This window comes from Hypanus sabinus, chromosome 5, assembly GCF_030144855.1.
Source record: "Hypanus sabinus isolate sHypSab1 chromosome 5, sHypSab1.hap1, whole genome shotgun sequence".
Taxonomy (NCBI): Eukaryota; Metazoa; Chordata; class Chondrichthyes; order Myliobatiformes; family Dasyatidae; genus Hypanus; species Hypanus sabinus.
Window position 1 is genome coordinate 175,633,016 of NC_082710.1, and position 24,616 is coordinate 175,657,631.

The following is a 24,616-nucleotide window of genomic DNA, read 5'->3' on the forward strand; positions in this document are numbered from 1 at the left end:
CAATGGACTCACTTTCTAGGAGTCTTCATGTCATGTTCTCAATATTGCTTATTTATTATTATTTCTTCTTTTTGTACTTGTACAGTTTGTTGTTCTCTGCACTGTGGTTGAATGCCCTAGTTGGGTGTCTTTCATTGATTCTGTTATGGTCATTATTTCTATAGATTTATTGAGCATGCTCACAAGAAAATTAATGTCAGGGTTGTACATGGTGACATATCTACTTGGACAATAAAATTTACTTTGAACTTTATTGCTCCTAATCTCCATGGCCATAACCACCTCCTCACGAGCCTTTGCCTCTCATTCAGCCTTGACAGCCCTCTACTGTTCAGCTCAGAGTGAAGGCAAAAGGTTATCAGCAATTCAAGTTACACATACACTGTGCAACTAAATGCAAAACTGGTGCATGCACACGTCCAAAAGAGGTACTCATGCCCAAAGTTCAGCTTCTAAATGCTCCAGGTGTACAGGCATACATTAATAAGTTAACTAGCCAATGTAAATTAGTCATGTAGGACGATTGCAGGAGAATTTCTGGGAGTGGAAAGCAGATTGGCAAACATGGACAGAACAGGTTATAGTAAATAAGTGAACAAACAGGATTGTTCCAAGACTGTCAGGGACCATTCACCTCAGATACTATTGCAGCTTGAGCATACCTCTTCAAAAGGAAATACCTCACAAAGGTGGCATCCATCATTAGGGACACACATCACCCAGGATATGTCCTCTTCTCATTATTACCATCAGGGAGAAGTATAGGAGCCTGAAGCCAAACACTTAACATTTTAGGAAGCACATCTTCCCCTCTGCCATCAGATTTCTGATGAGACAATGACCCAATCTCCAGTTGAACTCCATATTTGTGTGGTTCCCCCTAGCTGTCAGTCTGTGGTTTTATATTGTCATGTGCTCCTGTCCCCACTCCTGCTCTACTCCAGCCCCTTTATTACTGAGTACTTCATCTCAACTGTTTCTCATTATTACCTGTATTGCTGTCACCTGCATCTCATTGTGCTCCACCTATCATCTGCCTCTGTTTATTGCTCAGTGTATTTCAGTCCTGTGTTTTCACCTTTTTGTGCCAATGAATTTTCCTGAGCCTTCTGGCATTTGTATCTGTACTATCTGTCTGAATATCGACTGCCTGTTTCCCTAGTTCTGGTTTTTTGGATTTCTTTGGGTGTTTTGATCTATGCCTGAACTTTGATGCTGACTTTGTTTGCACCTCAGGATTTGTTGCTCAATTAATATCACTGTGTGCACAGCGGTGTCTGTGATTGGATCCCTGCTCCAGCACCCTGATGCCACCTCATTAACACCACCTCATTATTTTGCATTACTTCATTTCATTTTATACATATACACTTAGCAATCTATTAGAATAATAACAGTAAACAGGATCAATGAAAGATCAAGTAGAATGCAGAAGACAACAAACTGTGCAAATGCAAATCTAAATAAATAGCAAAAATAATGACATGAAATAATAAGGTAGACTTCTTAAAGTGAGAGCATTAATTGTGGGAACATCTCAATGGATGGACAAGTGAGTGTAGTTGTCCTTTTTTTTTTTGAAGAGCCTGATGGTTGAGTGGTAGTAACTGTTCTTGAATCTGGTGGTGAGAGTTTGAGGCTCTTCAACTATTAAAGAGCATAGGCTAGGAGGTGAGGATTTTTGATGATGGATGCTGCTTTCCTATGACATGTCCAATCACCAATGTCTTAATAACCCCCAATTTAAAATGTGGCCATTATTACCACAACCTGGAAGTCCAGGGCTATTATATTCTATTGTAGAGTTGAGAGGCATCTATGGGTGGGAACAAAAACAAAGGAATGTTGAGCACTTAGCCAGTCTCTGCAGGAAGATTTTGTCCAGAGCCAAGAAGAATGTCCCTTGTGGGATATTCTCAAGATCCTTCATGGGTGGCTCTTCCAGAAGATTAAGATGTAAGGGATCCATAGTGAATTAGCCAATTGGATTCGGAATTGGCATGCCCATTGAAGGCAGGGTATTGGTTGATGGGAGATATTTTGCTGGAGGTCTGCGACCAGAAATGTTCTGCATGGATCCATACTGGGACATCTGCTGTTTCTGATATATTTCAATAGTTGAATGAAAACATAGGTGGTGGGTTAGTAGTTATGCCGACGATACTGTTTGGTGGTGCTGTTGATAGTGTAGAAGGATACAGGGGATAGATATGAGCAGAGAAATGGCAAATAGAGTTTAAAAAGCCAAATGAGTGCTGCACTTTGGGACATCAAATGTAAAGGCAAGACCCTAACAGTGTAGATCCACAAAAGGTTCTTGGGGCTCAAGTCAATATCTCTGAAAGTGGCTATATACAGCTTGAGATTGTAGTAAAGTTGGATATGGCATACTTGACTTTATTAGTTGAGGAATTGAGTTTAAGAGCCAGGAAGTTATGTTGCATCTTTATAACATTCTAGTTAGGTAGGATTATTCAATTTCAGTCACAGCATTACAGGAAGGATATGCAAGCTTTGGAGAGGGTACAGAAAAGGTTTCCTGGGATGCTGGTCTGGATTATGGGATATGTGGAATAATGAGAAGTTGCAGAAACTCGGGTTGTTTTCTCTGGAGTGTTTAGTTGGGCTTTTTATTACCAATTTTAAAAGCTCAACAAAACATTGCAGATCCAAGGTCCTGTCCCTGTGCTGTACAGTTCTGTTTTATGTAATATTCACTGCTTATTCAACTTCCAAAGGGTCAGCCTGTTTCTCCCCATACAGCAGCACAGAGAGTTTTCAAAACCTCATTAATGGAAGCTATTAAACCAACCATGGGGGTTTCACACAAATCAATTAAATAAATACAACTTCAGAGATCCATAGAATCTAGCTATAGATACAATGCTCACTGGCTCACCAATACTGGACAGAAGATTCATAATTAACCACCAGTTCACCAAATTCATTCTCAATCATATGGAATTGTCCATGGACTTATGAGAAGCTATTTTGACAACCTGAAAGGACAAAGTAGAACAGATGTTAGGTGCTACAAACAAATGTACTGACATCTCATTTTCTTTCCTTCAAAACCTACTAGGTCATGGATATTTGACATGTGACAAGGTCACATGTTACATGTAGACAACATTCACAACTCTACCTTCAGTCACTTTCATCACCTCATCAATAAACTCATTCAGGGCTGTCTATAATTAGGCCATTGTTTTCTAAATGCTGAAATGCTTAAGAATTCCCTCCATTAACTTCCCACCAATAACATGAGACTCCTTAGACTGGTGTTGGATTGGAGCTGAGGTAGTTGTTTTATTGTTAGTCCTTGCAGTTTTCTTTCTTTACACACACTTAAGTGTTTGTATAACCCTGTTTTTCTGTAGACTTTTATTAACTTGTTTATTTGATTCATTTATTTTAATGAAAGTTTCTTTATCTGCAAAGCTGAAGTGTGACTCAGTCAGAGCTTCTCATCAAAACTCGTCAGCTGTACCTCCAGTTCGTTGACACAGTTTATCACCTGGGTGGACTTCCCACAGGTGTAGGCATCGAGGAGACCTTGTGGCTTCCTGATCTCCCATGTGTTGCAGGACGATCATTCCACTGCCCTGACTATCATTTTTTCTACACTAGGTCAAACAGGAAAATAAAAAACTTATCTTCTCCTCACCGAAGTCACTTGAACCTCAGCTTTCCCACTTCTACATCGATCCACCCTAAAGTGACCACTCTACTTTGCCATACCTTCCTTTTATGTGTTGAGCTGCTACACACTAAGGCGGTCAGAAACATCTTATACAAAACCAGTTATTTCCTCCCCTCTATCGCTCAATTTATATTATGCAATGTATATATAACCAACCGCTCAATGCACCAATGGCACTTTTTTGGGGGGATTGGTGCTCCAATTTTGCTGATAACAAGGAATTAATTACGAGATTTAATGTTCAGTCAGTTCATTTTAACTTTAACTTTAATCATTTGGAGACCGTTAATAAGTCTTCGGAAAACCAATTGCCTTGGTGTCAAAAAGCGTTAATGAGCAGTCAAAATGACAATTTCCAAGCGGAAGTTGGGGGGAATTTATCTGAAAAGACTCCCCTCCCCCCAGTAATGAATGAAATTCTTGTCCCCAGGCAGCGATGCTCTGCCGTAAATGGATTCCACGATTACTGTCCAACAGTTAATTAATTGGACAAGAGAGAATCGCTGATCTGTGGGGAAGATGGAACAAGCAAAATTAAAACTCCTTAAGGCCCCATAATGTTTTTTGGTGCTTTTATGTATTTATATAAAAATCTCCCAATTTAAATCATACTTAAAGACCTTTGTCTACCCTGGATGTTCCTTTTTTTCCCATCGGACAGAAGATAAAAAAGCCTGCAGGCATGTACCATAAAGCTCAAAGACAGCTTCTGTCCCATGAAAATCGGAGTCTTGAAGAACCGTTTGTAAGATAACCCTTCGCCTAGCAATCTACCTCAGTATGATTTGCACTTTATCGTTTTTACAATTTAGACAGTAGGACATTAAAACAGGAGCAGAATTACACCATGCGGTCCTTTGAGCACACTCCACTATTCAATAACTGATTATTTATCATCCTTCTCGGCCTCATTCTCCTGACTCTCTCCGTAGATGCCCTTACTAATCGAGAACCTATCAGCCTCTAGTTTAAATATAGGTAGTTATTTGACTTCACAGTGGTCTGTGGTAATGACTTTTACAGATTAACCACTCTCTGTCTAAAGAAATTCCTCATCTCTGTTCTAAGGGCCGTCTTTGTATTCCTGAACTATAGTCCCTCTGGTCCTAGACTCTCACTATTGGAAACATCTTTTGCACACCCACTCTATCTTTCAATATTCAGTAGGTTTCAATGCGATACATCCTCGTTCTTATGAACTCCAGCACGTACAGGCCTGGAGCCATCAAACTCTCCTCATACGTTCCTCTGGGCCCTATCCAATGAGAGCACACACATCCATTCTTAGATAAGAGACCCAAATTCCATGATGTTTTAACAGAAAGAGTTGTGAGTGCGTGGAATGAACTGTTAGAGGTGATGGCTGAGGCAAATACATTAGGGGCATTTAAGAAGCTACTAGATAGGCATGTAGATGACAGAAAAGCAGAAGTTCTGGGTTAGATTGATCTTAGAGTAGGTTAAATGTCTGCACATTTTGTACACCGAAGGGCTTGTACAGTGTCCTTTGTTCTATAAAACTGACCACAATACTCCAATTGCAGGCCTTATAAGCCTCAGAATTACATCTTGCTTTATATTATCGGATTCTTAAAGTGAATGCTAACCTTGTATCTGCCTTCCTTACCACTGACTCAACCTGCAAGTTAACCTTTAGGGAATCTTGCACATCTGATTTGTGAATTTACCCTCCAGTTAGAAAATGACAGTGTTTATTCCTTCTATCAACGTGTATTCTGCATTACTATTGTTTAATATAATTTAATCTACCTCAGTGAAGGTAGATGATTATTTGAAAGGTCGAGGAATTGTGACACAAAAGCGGAATGAAGGCCAGCAGAGATCAATCTGCAACATAGTTAGTGGCAGGACAGTGGCATCAATTCTGCTCCTATTTTCTTCCGTTCTTTCAGGTCAACACCTTTGACCACAGGGCCATCAGGCAGTGGTCAGCACGTCAGGTCCTGCAGGCACTGCAGGAGAAGGACGTGATGGACACAGTGGGGTGGTTCCCTGAGCAGACTGTCCAGTTCATCTGGCAAAATGCCTCATCACCAGACCTCACCAACAGGCAGCAAGACCTCCCCTGGCTGGTGGTGAGAGGGGCCCTCCCAGTCCGATCCCTCCTGTCCACACCCCTCTGCCCACGGGAGTCAGTGACCCACCTCTTTGCACACTGTGGGTTCGCGGAGAAGGTGTGGAGGAGGATGGAAGGGGCAGTGTCGAGGTTCATCCCCAGCAGCTGCGTAACAGAGGACTCTCTGATCTATGGGCTGTTCCCGGGGACGCGCACTGAGACCAACATCCGGTGCTGCTGGCAGATCATCAACTCGGTCAAAGATGCTGTTTGGTCGACCCGAAACTTGATGGTCTACCAGCACACGGAGATGTCCGTGGGGGAATGCTGCCGACTGGCACATTCTCGGCTGCAGGAGTCCGTGCTGAGGGACACACTCAAACTCGGTGCAGCCACCGCAAGGGCCCGGTGGGGAAGGACCACAGTCTAGGGTTCTCCCGCGGGAGTTGAGGGGTGGGTGGTGGGGTGTATACCCCTAAACCACTGTCTGTAAATATGAAGTAACAGAGTGCCACGCGGGTGGCAAAAGTGTGGGAATGTAAAGACTGTAATGCAAACATTTGTAAAGGACTGAGAGTCATGGAATGGTTTATTGTACATAATTTTTGAATATAGTATATTTTGATAAAAAAATTCTTTCGTTTTTATGTCCTCCTTAGATTGTCTGAGATTTTCGTTGTCCGTTTATATTTGGGGTTGTCTGGTATCTTAAGCCTGATCTGGAAACTAATGCTTCTCAGTCCTGTGGAATTAGATCAGAAAAACCAAGGTACCTTCACCCTGAACACCGGCAGCAAAGTAACATCCATTCCCTGAGACTGCAGCGGGCAATCGCCGTACTGCAGGGTTTCAGCACCGCCCTGAAAGTAAACAATTTTCGAATCGGGAAGTGCGAGTTATTAAAAATGGCTTCAACCGATCAGCTCGGAAGTTGGACCGAGGACGTAATTTGTCCCATCTGCCTGGAATATTTTACCGATCCGGTGTCACTGCAGTGTCAGCATAACTTCTGCCGCTCGTGTATCACACGGTTTTGGGAGAGGAAGGAGAGAAACAACTGCCCAGAATGTAGAGAAGAATTTGCGGACAGGACCCTCAGGATAAACTGGGTTTTAACAAGACTGTCCGAGAAAGCTCGTAAACGACCATTGAATCTTAATAAAAAAGAAAGTAATCTTCACTGTGAGGAACACGATGAAGAACTGAAGTTGTTTTGTGAAACGGACAAGACACTGATCTGTCTGGTCTGTAGAGATGCGCGGGAGCACAGAGAGCATCGCTTACTGCCGATTAAAGAAGCTGCTAAAAACTATAAGGTAAAAACAAACAGATTTTGATGCCCAGACTATTTTGTTGCGTCATTGTTATCTAACTTTCTGATTCTCAAACCCAATCCCAGGATCAATTTAAATCTGCCATAGAAAATCTCATGAAAAAGCAACAAGCTTTCAGAGAAATGGAGCAGCAACAGAAACAGAAGATATCTAGAGTTTGGGTAAGGCTGTCCAGTTCTGATTTCCCGATCTTGGGTTGATGCGTTTCTGTAATGCCTGTTTAATTAGAGCGCGGCACAATGACGCCGCAGGGAGTGCGGCCGACTCACAACTCCAGCACCAAAGACTTCGACTCGGACTCCGGCGTAACATCTCTACGTTCTTCCTGTGACCGGGTGCTTTTGCCCAACATCTCAAAGTCATCCTGGCTCGGGGCAACTGGCTGTAGTGATGAACTTTGTGAATCTGGCTGGGAGGTGAATTCGGTGCCACTTATTAGGCACAGGATGCAGGGCAGTAAGTGGGGGATGGGAGATCTCGTAACGCAAACAAAAATCCTAAAATCAACGAGCTTCATAGTGAAGAATTAAATAGTCAACGGGTCACCCTGAGACCCTTCATTGGGACCGGAAAGGAGGGGGCCAGAAGACAGAATAAAAAGATGGGTGAGGGGGAAGGAGTACGAGTTGGCAGGTGTTAGGTGAAACCAGGTGAGATGAAAGTCTGGTGGGGGGAGGGAATGAAATGAAAAGTTGGGACGTGATAGGCTGTTGATAGGTGATTGGCTGAAAAAGCAGGGATCTGATAGGAAATGGGAATAGACCATATGAGAAAGGGAAAGAGGGGGAGCCCAGAGGGAAGTGATAGGCAAGTCAGGAGACAAGAAGCAGTCAGGAGGGAGCCAGAATGGTGAATGGGAAAAGAGGGAGGGAAGGAGGGGGAGAAATAGTCAGAAATTAGAGAAATTAACATTCGTGTCATCAGGTTGGAGGCTATCCAGGCTTTAAGCCACAGCCAAGTGGTGGTTGGAAGCCTGATGAGACGTTGTTCACTCAGATTCATGAAGGGGCAGTTTGACTTTGAGCAGTGGCCATTCAGCATTTAGGATTGATTGGCAAGAACAAACTAAAGTAAAGCAGAGCAGGCATTATAGTGAGATATTTGAAGAATTAGCTATCAGAGAAGACAAAAGTGCTGTGGGTAGAATTTGCCCACTCTCACAGTTTATTGCTCTTCCTCCTTTATGTTTGCTCAGTTATAAAAGTAGGGATGTCAGGCAGGATAGTGGAATGCTCCTCTTGCAGGATGTGGGAAGGCCGGGAGCACTCCAGTCTCCTTGTTGGCTGTACCTGTGAGAAGTGCATTCAGCTGCAGCTTCTAATACTCCACGTTAACGAGTTGGAACTGGATGAAATCTGGATTATTCGGGAGGCTAGAGTGATGATAGATAGGACATATACAGAGATAGTTACACACAAGCTGCATATACAGGAAAATGGGTGACAGTCAGGAAGGGGAAAGAGGCTAAAAAGCCAGTGCAGAGTACCCCTGTGGACATTCCCCCTACAACAGGTGTACCGCTCTGGATACTTTTGGGTGGGAGGGTGAAACTGAGGGTGACTGCTGAGGAATGTCACAGCAGTGACAGATCTCCGGCACTGAGTCTGACTCTACAACTGAGAATGAAAGGTTTGGGGGGAGAGAGAGAAGAAGTGAGCTCCTTCCCTTCTTTAGTTTAGGAAACAGAAAGGAGGTTCTGTGAACGAGAACAAGATTCCCAGATGGTATGTTGTCTCCTGGGTGCCAGGGTCTGGGACATCTCAGATCGAGTCCTCAGCAATCTTAAGTGGGAGCGTGAATGGCAGAGGTCACAGTCTATGTATGTAGGTACCAATGCCACGTGTAGGATGAGTGATGAGGTTCTGCAAGGTGAATTCAATGTGTAACTGCTAAGTTAAAGGACAGAGCTCAATCAGGATAGACTAGAGAACTTGTGTAGTGAGCATTATGGGTGGAACTGAGAAATAAGAAAGGTATGACCACATTAATGAGGTCATATTACAGACCACTCAACAGTCCACAGGACTTAGAGGAACAAACTTGCAGTGAGATTGTAGACTGTTTCAAGAAATCTGAGGTTGTTATGGTAGGTGATCTTAACTTTCCAGATATTGACTAGGAATCCCATACTGTCAAAGGACTCAATGGGATAGAGTTTGTCAGATGTGTTCAAGAAAGTTTCTTTAATCTGAATTTAGAAGTCCCAATGAGAGAGTGTGCAATACCTGATCTCCTGTTAGGGAATGAGGCAGGGCAGGTGACAGAAGTTTGTGTTGGGGAACACTTTGCATCCAGTGATCACAATGCCATTAGTTTCCAAGTCAGCATACCGAAAGATAGATTGATTGATAGATTGAAAGATAGGTTGAGATTCTAAATTGGAGAAAGGCCACTTTTGATGGTGTCAGAAAGGATCTGGCAAGTGTGGACTGGGACAGGCTGTTTTCTGACAAAAGTGTACTTGTAAGTGGGAGGCCTTCAAAAGTGAAATTTTGAAAATAAAGTTCTTGTATGTGCCTGTCAGAATAAAAAGGTAAAGAACGCTGGGAACATCTGGGAACCTTGGTTTTCAAGAGCTGCTGAGATCCTGTTTTACAAATAAAATAAAAGGAGGTGCTTAGCAGGCAAAGGCAGGTAGGAACAAATGAGGTGCTTAGGAGCACTGTATAAGAAATGCTAGACAAGAAAGTAATCAGAAGGGCTAATAGAAAGCATGAGGTTGCCCTAGTGGGCAAGGTGAAGTAAAATTGAAAGGGATTCTACAGATATATTAAGATCAATAGTATTGCAAGGGACAAAATGGATCCTCTGGCAGATCAGAATGGTAATCGATGTGTGGAGTCAAATAAAATGGGGGAGATCATATTTTTTTTTGCATCTGTATTTACTTGACCCGGCTGGTGGTGTAGTGGTATCAGTGCTGGAACTTGGGATGAGCGATTCCCGAGTTCGAATCAAGCTGGCTCCCCTGCACACTTTCCATCTGTACTGGGTTACAAGCTGGTGATCTCTTTGGAAACTCACCCAGCAGAAGGCAACGGCAAACCACTGCTGTAACCTGCCTCATACACAGTTCCCCACTACGTCCAGAGAGGCATGGAGGGAAACTGTCCACTAACCGGCGAAACTCTGGATGCTATGTACCTTACCTTATTTAATTATTTTATTTTACTTACTTTATTTTAAAGAAGTGAGAGAAAGTGATATCAGCGGCCAAATTTGACTCAAAATCAAAACAAAACAATTGTCACAATCCTGCAACCCCACTTATACTTGCGTGACATACCCACACCTCCAATGATTGCTCCAAAGAGTCGAATTCCTTCTTTTGATCTTTATTAGCAAGGAGCAAACATACAATTAAGCCTATCATGCAGTGAGTTATCCCAGCGATAAGCAAATATATGACTTCTGCAGGCCCAAGCTAGAAACTACCATGAAATAAGAATTAATATGTAACTTATTCCCTTTGCTTCTACCACTAATGTGACTGTTACTGTAATCCACATAATAAATGTGCAGTACAGAATACAAGGCTCTTACATTCCACCTCCCCCTAATTATTATACTATAATAGTTACAATTACATAAGTCACCTACCCTTCTCAGACACGCCTAGGGTTTGGGGAAAGCAGACAAGTAATTGAATCACAAATTCATTCTCAAGCTAAAAGAAGAAGCTTTGCTGTTACTGTAAAAAAATGAAACTGAGCCCAGAGCTGGTGAAATAGGTACTAATTCAGAACAAGCCATGAATGAAGCAAACACAGTAGTGAGTACAGCCCTGGAACGGGAGCTGGTGATCAGATCATTAAACCTCCTATAATTCCAGTTCAGGTGAAGTCTAAGAAGTGTGGGTGACCTATTCTTTCGTAGGTCAAGGAAGTACAGTAGAATTCTGCACAGAGAGCCTCATGAACAAGCTCAACCTGACAGGAAATGGAACATGCATCCTTCCTTTCACAGTCTGCACCAAGGAGGTACTCTGACCGATGCCATATCCAATAGAACAAGGTGCCCCTGAGAGCATTGATTTATGGTATGATGACATTCGTGTTTCTCATAATAAAGGTCTAAATGCCGCAAGGACATAAAAGGAAGTAACAGGCATAGTAATGCAACGACAACGCATTGCATCTCTGCCTAAAAGAGATATTCAAATCTTTGGTGGAGATCCATTGCAGTACCATTCATTCAGTCCTGCTGAGGGATCTCGGCCCAAAACGTCAAATGTACTCTTTTCCATAGATGCTGCTTGGCCTGCTGAGTTTCTCCAGCATTTTGTGTGTGCTGTCTGCAAGCAACCGAACATGATGGACACCCTGTCTTCAGTGCGTACGTCATCCTGTAACTCTTTGCCTTTATAGGTAGTCACAGCTTATTCTTTGTCTTCATAAATATTTTCATTTCCCCCAGGGAACTGACCTTTGTATGTTTGTTTAATTACTCTCACTGCTTCTAGTTGAAATCATTTTGCCATCCAAGTGCGTAGTGACCAAACACTGGCAGTTTCAATTTAGCTTTTCAACGATAGATGCAATTCCATTATTTCAATTTGTCAGCGTTCAACAGATTCAAGGGGCAAGCACTTCAGGCAAAGACCCCAGAACAGCTTTCACATCCACCAAATTGGACAGAATAACATATGACCACTTCAAAACTGAGTTTGAAACCAAACACAAAGTGTGAGCAGGTCATACAAGCTGCTCCAGACTGGTGCAAATGCTGATGCTTGTTTGATATAACTGTCCAAATCTTTGCTGACAAAATCTAGTGGGAAAATTTGATCCAAAGTCTAAACAAAACAATTGCTGCCAGCCTGAATCCCCACAGATTTGTTATACTTGTGTGACTCACCCTCAGCTCCAATGATTGCTCCAAATAGTTGAATTCCCAATTGGAGGAGAGCTAATGTTGTTACACTGTTTAAAAAAAAGCTGTAAAAATAAACCAGGAAATTATATGCTGGTGAGCCTGACATTAGCAGTGAGACATTGGAAGGCAGACTGAGGGACTGGACATATAAGTATTTGGATAAACATGGACTGATTAAGGACAGCTTTATGCATAGTAGGTCATGTCAAACCAATCTCATAGCATTTCTTGAGTAAGCTATCGGGAATGTTGATTAAGGCAATGCAGTGGAAGTTGACTACATGGACTTCAGTAAGACATTTGCCAAGGCCCTGCCTAGGAGGTTAGTCAAGAAGGTTTAGTTGCTCGGCATTCAAAATGAGATTGTAAATTGGATTAGACATTGGCTTTGTGAGAGGAGCCAGAGAGTAATAGTGGATGGTTGCCCCTCTGACTGGAGGTCTGTGACTGGTAGAGTGCCACAGGGATTGGTGCTGTTTTCATCATTGTTGGTCTTCTATATCAATGATCTGGATGATAATGTGGTAAACTGGATCAGCGATTTTGCAGATGGCACCAAGATTGGGAGTGAAGTGTACACCAAGGAGGGTATTATGACTTGCAAAGGGAATGGAACAGCTGGAAAAATGCGCTGAAAAATAGTAGATGGAATTTAATGCAGAAAATTGAGAGGTGTTGCACTTTGGTAAGAGCAATCCGGGTAGGTCTTACACAGTGAATGGTAAGACACTGAGGAGTAAGGTAAAACAAAGGGATCTGGTCCACAAATAGCGTCGTAAAGAAAGCTTTTGGTACATTGGCCTTCATAAATCAACTTATTGAGTACAGGAGACAGGATGTTATGTTGAAGTGTTTTTCTGGTGTTACGAATGAGGAGCAAATCTGATGGACAGAAGGGTCCAGAATCGCCAATGCCCTCCCGCCTCCCTTTTTGAGAATCGTAAGATTGCTATTATTTTGGGTCTGAGACCCAGGAAATGAGAGAGATACACAACATGTCAGGATATGAGAGAGAGAGAGAGAGACAGAATACACAACCAGGTGGAATGTCTCTTAACAAAAGCGGAACGGAAGCACTGATTACTGCTATTGTCTCTTGGAGAAGGAATTGTGTATTGAGTACTGTACTATTCATTGAAACCCCTCAGGGGACAACCTGAGTGGTCTGGTTGAGGGATTGCATCATCCCAACCTGATTGACATCTGAGACCCCGTGAGTGAGGATGAAGGTCGGGTCTGGGGAACACCTCTCAGACACATCAGGAGAAACGTACGAGACTGGTGGGGGGCTTGTGTGTGTGTCCATCCTTGCCTGGGTGACGAGTCCTCCATGGAACGGTCTAGCTAAAAGACGGATACGGATCAAGATTGTAACAAGGAAAGCCGGCAAGTTTTTCTCTTTCTCTCTCTCTCTCTCCAACAATTGCAACACAGCGACAAACAAATGACGGCAGCCTGTGTGAACTGAAACGAACTTTATATTTCCATCGGACAATTCATTATCCCCGAGCCAATGATAGAGCTTATTTCTTATTGATTATTATTATACCCACACCTTTAGGTTTAGTATTGACGACGTATATTATCTGTATATTTGCATTGGTATTATTTTTGTGCATTTTTACTGATAAATACTGTTAAAAATAGTATCACCAGACTCCAATGGATGCCTCTATCTTTGCTGGTAAGTAATCCAGTTACGGGGTTCGTAACACTGGAAAAATGAGGAGGGTGCAAGATATATGTATCCAAAGATGAACAAGTGCTCAAAAGGCAAAATAGTACAATCGTGACTGACAAGGGAAGTCAAAGTTAATGCAGAAACAAAAGAGAGGGTATACAACAAAGCAAAAATTAGTGGAAGATATAGGATTGGGACTTTTTAAAGACCCACAGAAAGCAACTAAAAGAATCATTAGAAGGGAAGAGATGAAATATGAAAGCAAGCTAGCAAATACTATCAAAGTGGATAGAAAAAGCTTTTCAAGTATGTAAAAAATATAATGAGAGTGGATATAGGACTGCTAGAAAATGAGACAGGAGAAATAATAATAAGAACAAGGATATGGCAGATGAACTAAATGAGTATTTTGCATCAGTCTTCACTGTGGAAGACACTAGCAGTGTGCCAGATGTTGTCGTGTGTGAAGGAAGAGAAGTGGGTGCAGTTACTGTTACAAGGGAGGAGGTGCTCCTCCTGAAAGACCTAAGGGTACATAAGTCACCCGGACCAGATGAACTGCACCATGGGGTTCTGAAAGAGTTAGAGTTAGAGATTGTGGTAGCATTAGCAATGATCTTGCACATATCATTGGACTCTGGCATGGTGCTAGAGGATTGGTAAATTATAGATCTCACTCCATTTTTTTGTAAGAAAAGAGAAAGGCAGCAGAAAGGAAATTATAGACCAGTTAGCCTGACCTCAGTGGTTGTGAAGATGTTGAGTCAATTGTTAAGGATGAGGTGATGGAGTACTTGGTGACACAGGACAAGATAGTACAAAATCAGCATAATTTCCTTCAGGGAAAATCTTGCCTATCAAACCTGTTTGAATTCTTTGAGGAAATTATAAGTAGGATAGATGAAGGGGATGCAGTGGATTTTGTATATTTGGACTTTCAGAAGCCTTTGACAAGCTGCCACACATGAGGCCACTTACCAAGTTAAGAGCCCATGGTTTTACAGGAAAGTTGCTAATATGGTTAGAGCATTGGCTGATTGGAAGAAGGCAGTGAGTGGGAATAAAAGGATCCTTGTCAGGTTGGCTGCCAGTGACTAGTGGTGTTCCACAGGGGTCAGTGTTGGGACCACTTCTTTTTATGCTGTATGTAAATGACTTAGATGATGGAATAGATGGGTTTGTTGCCAGGTTTGCACATGATACAAAGATTCGTGGAGGGGCAGGTAGTATTGAGGAACAGGTAGGATGCAGAAGGACTTAGACAGATTGGGAGAATGGGCAAGAAAGAGGCAAATGAAATACAATGTTGGAAAATGCATGGTCATGTACTTTGGTAGTAGGAATAAATGTGTGGCCCATTTTCTAAATGGGGAGAAAATCCAAAGATCTGAGATGCAAAGGGAATTGGGTTGTTGGTGACGACGACAAATGCCATGTTAGCATTCATTTCAAGAGGCCTAGAATACAAGAGCAGGGATTTGATGCTGAGGCTTTGTAAGAAACTGGTGAGGCCTCACCTTGAATAATGTGAACAGTTTTAGGCTCATCATCTTAGGAAAGATGTGCTGTCATTGAAGGGGTCCAGAGGAGGTTCACATGGATGATTCCAGGAATGAAATTTGAATTTAGATGGATGAGGAGGGATCTATTTGAAACCTTTCGAATGTTAAAATGCCTAGACAAAGTAGATGTGGAAAGTTTTCCCATGGTGGAAGAGACTAGGACAAGAGGGCACAGCCTCAGGATAGAGGGATGTGGATTGTTATGAATGTACCACAGCTCTGAGGGGCCGAAGGGGCGGGGGAGCCCCCTCCTTTGTGAGAATCGCAAGAGCATTATTGGGTTGGCTCAGAGGACCCAGGAAATGAGAGAGACCTGGCCATTGTCTCCTGGAGACAACGTTTGTGGATTGGGGACTATGCTACGTCTAAGCCCTCGGGCAAAGTGGGCTGGTTGAGAGAGAGATTGCATCACCCCAACCTGATTGACATCTACTACCCGGCGAGTTAAGATAAAAGGGGGGGCTGTAGGGACAGTTCCTCAGACGCACAAGAAGAAATGCTAGTGATCCCGCAATAGCGGGAAGCCGTTTGAAGTAAGCCACGTGCGATTGGTTCCCTTGCCTGGGGGCTGGTGGCTGGTACCATGGAAAACGACTTGGAACTAACAACAGGGAACCAACTCCCCCGACGCAATGGATTGGCCTCATAAAAGTCCCGGGCAAGTTTAAAACCGTCTCTCTTAAACCCAAATAGCTGCAGCTTGAAAGGACAGTGACTTTTATCTTTCCATCGGACAAAACAATATCCCCGACAAATGATAGAGCTATTGCTTAATTGATGATTATTATTATACCCGCGTTTTCAGATTGAGTATTGACGACATATTTTATCTGAATGTCTGTATTAATCTTATTTTTGTGCCCCTTTATAAATAAAGACTTTTAAAAATAGTACCATCAGACTTCAATGGGCCTCTCTATCTTTGCTGGTAAGTGACCCAGTTACGGGGTTCATAACAGGAGAAATTTTTTAGCTAGAGTAGTGGATTTGTGAAATTTGTTGCCACGTGCAGCTGTGGAGGCCAGATAGTTGGGTGTATTTAAGGCAGAGATTGATTGGTTCTTGATTGGACATGGCATCAAAGCTTATGGGGAGAAGGCCAGGAAATGGGGTTGAGGAGGAGAGGAAAAAAGGATCAGCCATGATTGAATGGTGGAGAAGACTTGAATGGCCTAATTCTGCTCCTACGTTTTATGATCTAAGTTGTATAAGTCATTGGTGAGGCCTAATTTGGAGTATTGTATGCAGTTTTGGTCATCTACCAACAGGGCAGATATAAATATGGTTGAAAGAGTACAGAGAAGATTTACAAGGATGTTGCTTGGTCTGGAAGACCTGAGGTATAAGGAAAGATAGAATAGGTTAGGAATTTATTAATTAAAACATAGAAGATTAAGAGGCTATTTGATAGAGGCATATTAAATTATGAGGGCTGTATATAGGGTAAATGCATGCTGGTATTTATCCTATCTATACCCCTCACAGTGCACTGAGGTTGAGAGACTCTACAAGAGGTCATTGGTTGAGGGTGAAAGGTGAAAAGTTTAAGGGGAACATGAGAGGAAACTTCCTCAATTGGAGGGTGTCGGAGTATGGAATGTGCTGCCGATACAAGTGGTGCATGCAAGAACGGTTTCAACAGTTAAGAGGTTTGGATAGCTACTGTACATGGATGATAGAAATATGGAGAGTGATGTTCCCAGTGCAGGTCGATGGGAGTAGGCCAGCTAGATAGGCCAAATGGCCTGTTTCTGTAATGCGCTTTTCTATGACTCTACGGGTTGCTCTGAGCACCGACGTGGACTTGTTGGACTCAATGGCATCCTTTAATGTTGCAGGACAATATAATACAATATAGTAATCTTCATCTTTCATTTGACAGGTTCAAGCACAGAACATCCAGTCCCACATTACATTCCAGTTTGCTGAACTGCACCAGATTCTCACTGAGAAAGAGCAGTGCTTACTTAGAGATCTCAAGGAAGAAGAGGAGAGGATTCTCAATCCAATGAAGAAAAATTTTCAAGAGATTCAAAAGACTTTAAATTCTATCCAAGAGAAAATCTCAAGGTTACTGGAACAGATGGATGAAAAAGATGATGTATTGTTTCTGAAGGTGAGGAATTCCATTTCAGTTCGATTCAGTGTGTTACAAGAATCACTATGAAAATGATGCACCATCAATAACTCTGAGATGTGGATTAAGGTAGGCTTTTATTGGCTGGAAGAAAGCACAAGCAGCAAGTGACCATCACACAACATCCTGGAGACTGAGGAAGGGTCTGTGCCTCCAATCACCTTTATACTGGGGTCTGTGGGAGGAGCCACAGGAGCTGTCAGTGGGGGGTGGGGGGGCGTGTCCAGACAGGTATATGTAGTTCACCACAGAAAAATAGCTGCTTGTTTGAGAATGATCTCAGGTTTAGCAGATCATTCCCTGAAGGTTCTTGTGTCCACATTTAGTTGTCGTGATTAGATTATCCAAGAGCAAGAATCAGTTCAGAGTCCACAACATGAGGGGAAGCAATGACAACTGGTTTGTCTGTTTCCTCTGTCCTTGATTAGACTGTAGTTTCTTCTGGCCAACAAGTGAAACTGCACAGGCACAAAATATTGGGTAACAATTGTTGGATCTCTGTTTATTTTCTGATCCTTATGGTGCTTCTGGGAGTCAGGAATGGTGAGCAACCTCAAGTCTAACAATCATTTATTTTAAAGTACAAACATACAAATACTAAGCAAACTAAATAAAGAGCTGAGAAATAAAGCAGAGCAGTGTCTGCACAGCAAAAAATGTAAAGGTGAAAGAGAATAAAGATGGTGCCTCTGAAAAGTCCATCACCTTTTATAACTGAGATAACATAAATTCCTTAGATAAATCAAACAAATCGCTGATTGCATAATTGCATCACATGGGTAATGTGTTAATACATAGCCAATGAAAAATGAGCAAAGTGATAAATCATTAGTTTAACTGCTATACCACCTTCTGCCGGTAAGTAAGCATGAACCACTATGTACTGTAAAAATACAGGTTTTTTTAAAGTACAGATGATTAAACTGCAACTTTAGTAAAGTTAGTAAAATGTTCAAATCTTATAAAAATTATAATTATTTAATAAAACTGTGATAAATGTAGATTAAATGTAGAATTTCCTAGGAGTTCAGAACTGAATTCAATCTGACAAATCTACTGTGTTCCCTTGATGAACCTTTGGTTCACAATGTTGGTGGAATCCACAGCCACCTCAAGAATGACTCGTATTAACATGCACAGAAAGTGTATGTGGTGCAGTTGGTGCAAGGTTCACCATGTCCGGAGTGGGAACTCAGGCTGACTGCTGAAGCTGATTTAGTTTACCATCTAGGCTGGGTACCCATCAGCTGTAACTAACTGTTTGAGGAATATTTGCAGTCTTTTTTGAATATACACAATATAGACTAACATCCCATCCTACAACAGGGACAGGCCAATCAGTAAATCTGCTCCACACAAGCTTTCTTTTGCTCCACTTTCTGCACCCATTAACAACAGTGGAATTCATTGTCTATCATTTCCTGAGCAAACTGTTGAATCTATACTTTGTCTGCTTATGTGATGCTGTACTAGAAACCTCAAATTTCAGAATCAGAATCAGGTTTATTATCACTGACAAGTGTTGTGAAACATGTTGCTTTTTGGCAACAGTACAGTGTAATACTTAAGGACCATGGGAGATAGAAGTTATTCAGTCCATTGAGTCCATTCCACCATTCCAATTATTATCCCTCTCGTTATCTATTTATTAAGACATTGACTCAGCCATTCCAAACCATAAATATTTTTCTTTTTAAACCATTCTATTGTTGATTTACTTGTATTTCAGAACATTGTCTTGTTGCATTATTCAACTTCTATTAGCCCTCAGGAGACAAGAGTGCTACCCTGATAGTCTCCTGTAAAATAGCTTGATACAATTTTGAATTTATTATTCCCTGAATGATTGCAAGCTGCCCAGGCCCTGAGGCAGCAAAGCAGACCCAACCCATCGTGCTTTTTCCACCATGCTTCACAGTTGGGATGAGGTTTTGGTGTTGTTGTGCAATGCTCTTTTCCCTCCAAACATAGCAGTGTCCATTTCTACCAAAAAGATTGACTTTTGTCTCATCTGTTCACAGAACATTGACCCAGAAGCATCGTAGAATATTCAGATAATCTTTTGCAAACTTTTGGAGAGCTGTGGTTTTCTCCACGGTGTCCTTCCATGAACACCATTCTTGTTCAGTGTTTTATTTCATGCATCTCTACAATTCTTCTTCCAAGGTCCTCTCAAAGTTGTTTTGATTGAGTCATGTGAGTCATGGTACACATAAACGGATCTTTCTTGAGAAGAGCAGGCTCTGTCTGTAACCTGATTTTGTGTGTCATTTTTTTAAAAGGGCAGGGCACCTCTACAACCCACAGCTCCAATCCACCTGACTCCAAATAGCTTTTGAAGAAGGCATTGCCTCAGAGGTTCACATACTTTCTCCAACAAGTACATGTAATATTGGATCACTTTCTCAATAAATTAATGAACAGGTATAATGATTTTTGTGTTATTTATTTAATTTTCTCCTTATCTAGTTTTAGGACCTACATGAAGATCTGATGACATTTTAGGTCATATTTATGCAGAAATAGAGAAAAATTTACAGGGTTCATAAACTTTCTAAAACCACTACACTTTAAATTACAATAAAAAGTTCAGAAATAATCCAATCATCAATTTTATCTATCCAGATAGAAGTGAACCACCCGGCCGGTCCTTACTGTGTGTTTTATCCTTTTAGTTAAGATAGACTTCTCATGAAATTCCTTGTGTTGATGACGAATCTCGGTCAATTTAGATTTGTGTTTTGTTTATTTCAGGAAGAAGCTCATCAGAGAAGAAGGTAGGACACACATCTTACTGATGCTCTGCATGGATTTGTAACATATCTCAAAACTTACTGAGGCTCAGTTATAAACCACTCTGATATTTGCAGGTTTGGTAATGAAGTTGAACCAATGTTTGTGCCAGAATGTGTCCTGCCCGTTGAAAAATTCGATCATCCCTTTATTTACACAGTGTGCAGTGCTTTGGATGATGGAATTAAGACAGGTAGGATTTCCACAGCTTCATTTGTCGTTGATTAGGCAACTTTAAGTAATAATTAGATGAAAAGATCAGCAGTATTAGGGCCGAGTAGGTACCGGAGTTTTATTCCGGCACCAACCCTACCTGCTGAAAGCATCAGTTTCACGTGGGCAGCTGAAGATGTCCGACACCTGAACACACAAACTCAGGGGCACAATACAATCAATACATGGGACTGTTAGATGAAACACTGCAATTTGAGACAAGGGACAGTTTGAAAATTCTCCAAGGGAGGAGCAGGGGCTTATCTATGGAAAATAGTGCCTATGGCAAACACTGCCCCTGTCCAAACATCTGACACATCTTTTAGATAACTTTACCAGAATATCAGCTCAAAAATACAAGCCAAGCTTGTTAATCTTTTAATTAACTAATTATGGCACTATATGAAAATTATAACTGCACCTTCCTTGCTTTTACTGATGCAAATTGATCTATGATGTGATCAAAGTCAGTTTATTCAGTTTCTTCTCAAGTCAAGTCACTTTTTATTGTCATTTTGACTCTAACTGCTGGTAGAGTACATAGTAAAAATGAGATGATGTTTTTTCAGGACCATGGTGTTACATGACACAGTACAAAAACTGGACTCTTTCTACACTCAGCAGAGCAAGATCACAGAGTCTGCCTTGATCCATGAAGGCTCTCAAATATGAAAGTATTAATTTTAATTTGCTGAGTGATCTCTCGCAACTGGCGATGGAAACTGTGATAGTTAGCGTTATCTGAATAGCATTGCGAAGATTGGGGAAGACGCTGTCATCTCCATACTGAACAATAAATTCAAGAAGCTTTTCAGGTCTTGATATTTTCATGTTGACCTGCCTTGATAGCAACATTCTGCAATCCAAAATTTCTCATATAGCTGCTGTCTATCAACATCAGAGCTGTACAATTTGCCCAAATTTTCGCACTTCTTCTTTAGGTCATTACTGTCGGCACCGTAACACAGTCCCTCAACATCAAGAAGGAACCCAAACTTGGCGTCATTGTCATGCAAACGAGTGAACCTTTCATCCATTTCTCTGTGAAGACGGTCGAGTGTTCCCTTCATGACTCTTTCCATTTCCTCCTTAGCTGTTAACCCAGTGTCTCTTGAGTTCTCATCAGCCATTCGTTTCTTTCATCTCTGACATCTTTCAACTTCAATATTCCATTCTTGACAGAGACCAACTCCTTCTTCAAGTGACTCACTGACCAACACTTCTCTTTCATTATAAAAATGACCTTGGAGGGCTTTCAAATCCAGGGCAGCATCGTGGAAGTTCATGCTAGGATCCTGCAGCCTCTTTTGAATACGGTCAATGCGAATGAGTACTTTGTTCCAAAATCTTAGCAAAATCAGAAAATCGTAACTCAACATGCATTTGTACAGCTGACTTGCGTAACTTCTTGTTTCACTGGTCTCATTTTCGTTGTCTATAATGTCCTGGAGAACTTGAAGTATCTCCTCAAGGTACTTGTTGACGGGCTTCACTGCCTCTGTCCTTGAACTCCACCTGGTTTCGGACTCCGACTCAACAACCACAGGCATGGCGGTTTTTGAGTTTTTCCCAGCGCTGTGTTGAACGAGAGAAAAGCACGTAGAGAGCTTCGATGGTTCCAAAAAATGTGACCATCATTATATTCTGCTTGGCTGCACGTACACCCACCAAGTTGAGTGAGTGATTGTCGAAATTCACAAACACTGCCAGGTTGTTTTACTCACTTTATCTTTGATGAACACCACTTCTGTGTCCAGCCACCACAGCAGCGTTGTTATAGCACTGTGACCGACAATCTTGTAGCTCCATTTCATTCTTGTTCAGCTGTTTCAAGATGTTTTCAACCAAGTTCTCAGCATCCTTCTGGCTTATCTGGATAAAACCAAGGAAGGACTCTCTAACATGGACTGTTTTCCTCTCAAAATCAGTTTCCACATACCTCACTACTTCTGACATCTGCTCACGGTGTGCCTGATCAGGAGTCGAGTAGAACATGAGACCATAGTACTTGGCTTTATGAATGCTTCTTAGTAAACTCTGGTGAACAGTGGATGCCATCATGTGGATGAATTCGTTCTGATCACCCGGTTGGAAAGGCCCCTCACTGTTCTGGAAATACTTTGAACCCAAATTTATTATTTCTGTTCTCAATGCATCAGGCAGAATTGCTTTTCCAGTATCCTCGTTGAACTTCAGAAGTCCAATGTCATGTTGTTCAATCACTTCTGGTATGACAGTTCGAAGCTCTTTGACACCATCCAGTTCACTAGGTTCAGTGCCGTCAGGTTCAATCTCGTCAGGTAAAATCTTGTCAATAAACTCAACATCACCACCACCACCATCGTTTCCCCCTCCTGTCACGTCCACATTCTCTGTGGCAGCCTCACTCTTAATCTCGTCATACTTGGATTTATCTGACTTGACATCCTCCTCGGCTTGTGATGCATTTGTACTTGATCCACCTTTGGATTCTAATAAACTTGTAGCAGGTGCAGGTGACTCCATGAAATGTGTCGAACTACTTGTTCCAGGCTTTTCAAAGCAGGGCATGAACAACTTGCTCAACTTCCTCTGCCTCCAACTTTCATCTCTTCCGTCCTTCAGCTCCACTTTCCTTCTTCTTCGTGAAGAAACGTTCCATGGTCTGAAATGCTCTGAAATAAGGCCATCCTAGTGCTTCTCGCCCATGATAATCAAAGACAGATCATACATCTGAAGAAAATTCTTTTTTCACTATCGGAGGATGGCTTGTCTGACTTTAATAGAAACTGCTCAGTGGCGCCATTCCCTTCAAGTGGCACCCAGGGCATGTGCCAAACCCACTGGGGAGGAGTGTGAATCATAGTGGCCTTAAAAGTAAAATTGAGTTAAAGGATTTAATTGAGTTAAGTTCTGGTCTGTTAGTGGAAAAAGGCTGTGTGAGATCTGATTTAATGTGGGGTACCTTTTGAGTTAACAGTGCCTGGTCTTGGCCCAGTGCCAAGGTGTTTCGAGATGACCGCAGACCAGGCACACAGCGGCAGACATGAACATGTTGACACAGATGGATGACTAATGCCTGTCAGTGCACAAGTTTAGACATCCTTCCTGTCTCTGTCACACCCGTCATCATATGTTCCCACTGAAACAAAACAGTGGGGGTTGATCGAAGCCAAACCCTTCTCCTTTAGTGTCTACTGCAATCTTTCAAAGCTGTTTTTTTTGAGAGAACCTGCGCTGGCAGAGTCTCCTCCCCTTACCCCTGATCCCCATGTTTGCTCTAACTCTGTGCTTCTCCCCCACTCCCCCTCCCTTTCCAGTTGCTGTGACTCTGGATGTCGAAACAGCCGGTCCGAAGCTTGAAGTGCTTCCAGATTTAAAGAGCGTGAGATATACCGGGAACTGGAGGAATCTTCCCGATTCCAGGAAGAGGTTTACAAGTCGATCTTGTCTGCTGGGATTGGAAGGATTTACATCGGGGAGGCATTACTGGGAGGTGGATGTGGCAGGGTGTCAGCGTTGGGGTTTAGGAGTTGTTCCAGAGTCTGTGGAGAGAAAGGTACGACTTGAACTAATACCAGAAAATGGATTCTGGACCATTGCGCGGTATGATGACAATTTTTATGTAAACACCTCTCCTCAGTCCTGTCTCCTTTCCGGTCCCGTCCCCCGGAGGGTGGGAATTTATCTCAGTTATGCATCTGGGTCAGTTTCATTTTACAACGTGGAGACCAAGTCCCATCTTTACACCTTCACTGGGAATAAATTCACAGAGAAACTTTATCCTATTTTTTGGAATGGAGATGAAAATTGGCTGAGAACATGTTCCAGTTCCGCTCTGGGTCTGTAATAGGGTTGGGTCCAGGACTGGCACCAGGAGTGGAACAGAAAACCTGCCATCAACAGGTTGCCACAAAATGGATCACATTTTATCCCCAAATTTCGCATTGTTAAACCCAAATAAACCTGAGAATAAAACTGTTGGAAATATAAATGTGGCAGTAAATTAAAAATGAATTAATATTTAGAACATGAGAAAATCTGCAGATGCAGGAAATCCAAAACAACTCAATCAAAATGCTGGAGGAGCTCTATTAAAATGAATATTTGCCTAAATTTTTATATTTATTTCAAGCCCTACCTGTTTTTATTCATAAATCCTTTTTTGACTCTTTAGATTTGATTATATCTTCTCATTTATGGAAGAATAAAACCCCCCGATTAAACAAAGTTCATCTTCAGAAAACTAAAAAATATGGGGG

The 24,616-nt window shown here is 42.0% G+C and overlaps 1 protein-coding gene across 1 annotated transcript; it reads left to right on the forward strand.

Annotated features, from left to right (window-relative positions):
• The first annotated feature begins 6,685 nt into the window (after positions 1-6,685).
• LOC132394835 (nuclear factor 7, brain-like) lies at positions 6,686-24,279 on the forward strand. Its single transcript, XM_059971240.1, has 6 exons — positions 6,686-7,096; positions 7,180-7,275; positions 17,115-17,348; positions 20,124-20,146; positions 20,240-20,355; positions 23,675-24,279. Exons 1-6 carry the CDS (start codon positions 6,686-6,688, stop codon positions 24,202-24,204), a joined length of 1,410 nt encoding a protein of 469 aa, XP_059827223.1. The 3' UTR covers positions 24,205-24,279.
• Positions 24,280-24,616: the final 337 nt, after the last annotated feature.

What these genes read in the sequence shown, in the direction of transcription:
- LOC132394835 (XM_059971240.1), top strand. Translation starts at nt 6,686, where the DNA reads ATGGCTTCAACCGATCAGCTCGGAAGTTGGACCGAGGACGTAATTTGT. An exon ending in AAGCTGCTAAAAACTATAAG is followed by an intron (nt 7,097 to 7,179) that starts GTAAAAACAAAC and finishes ACCCAATCCCAG; the next exon opens with GATCAATTTAAATCTGCCAT. An exon ending in GGATGATGGAATTAAGACAG is followed by an intron (nt 20,356 to 23,674) that starts GTAGGATTTCCA and finishes CTCCCTTTCCAG; the next exon opens with TTGCTGTGACTCTGGATGTC.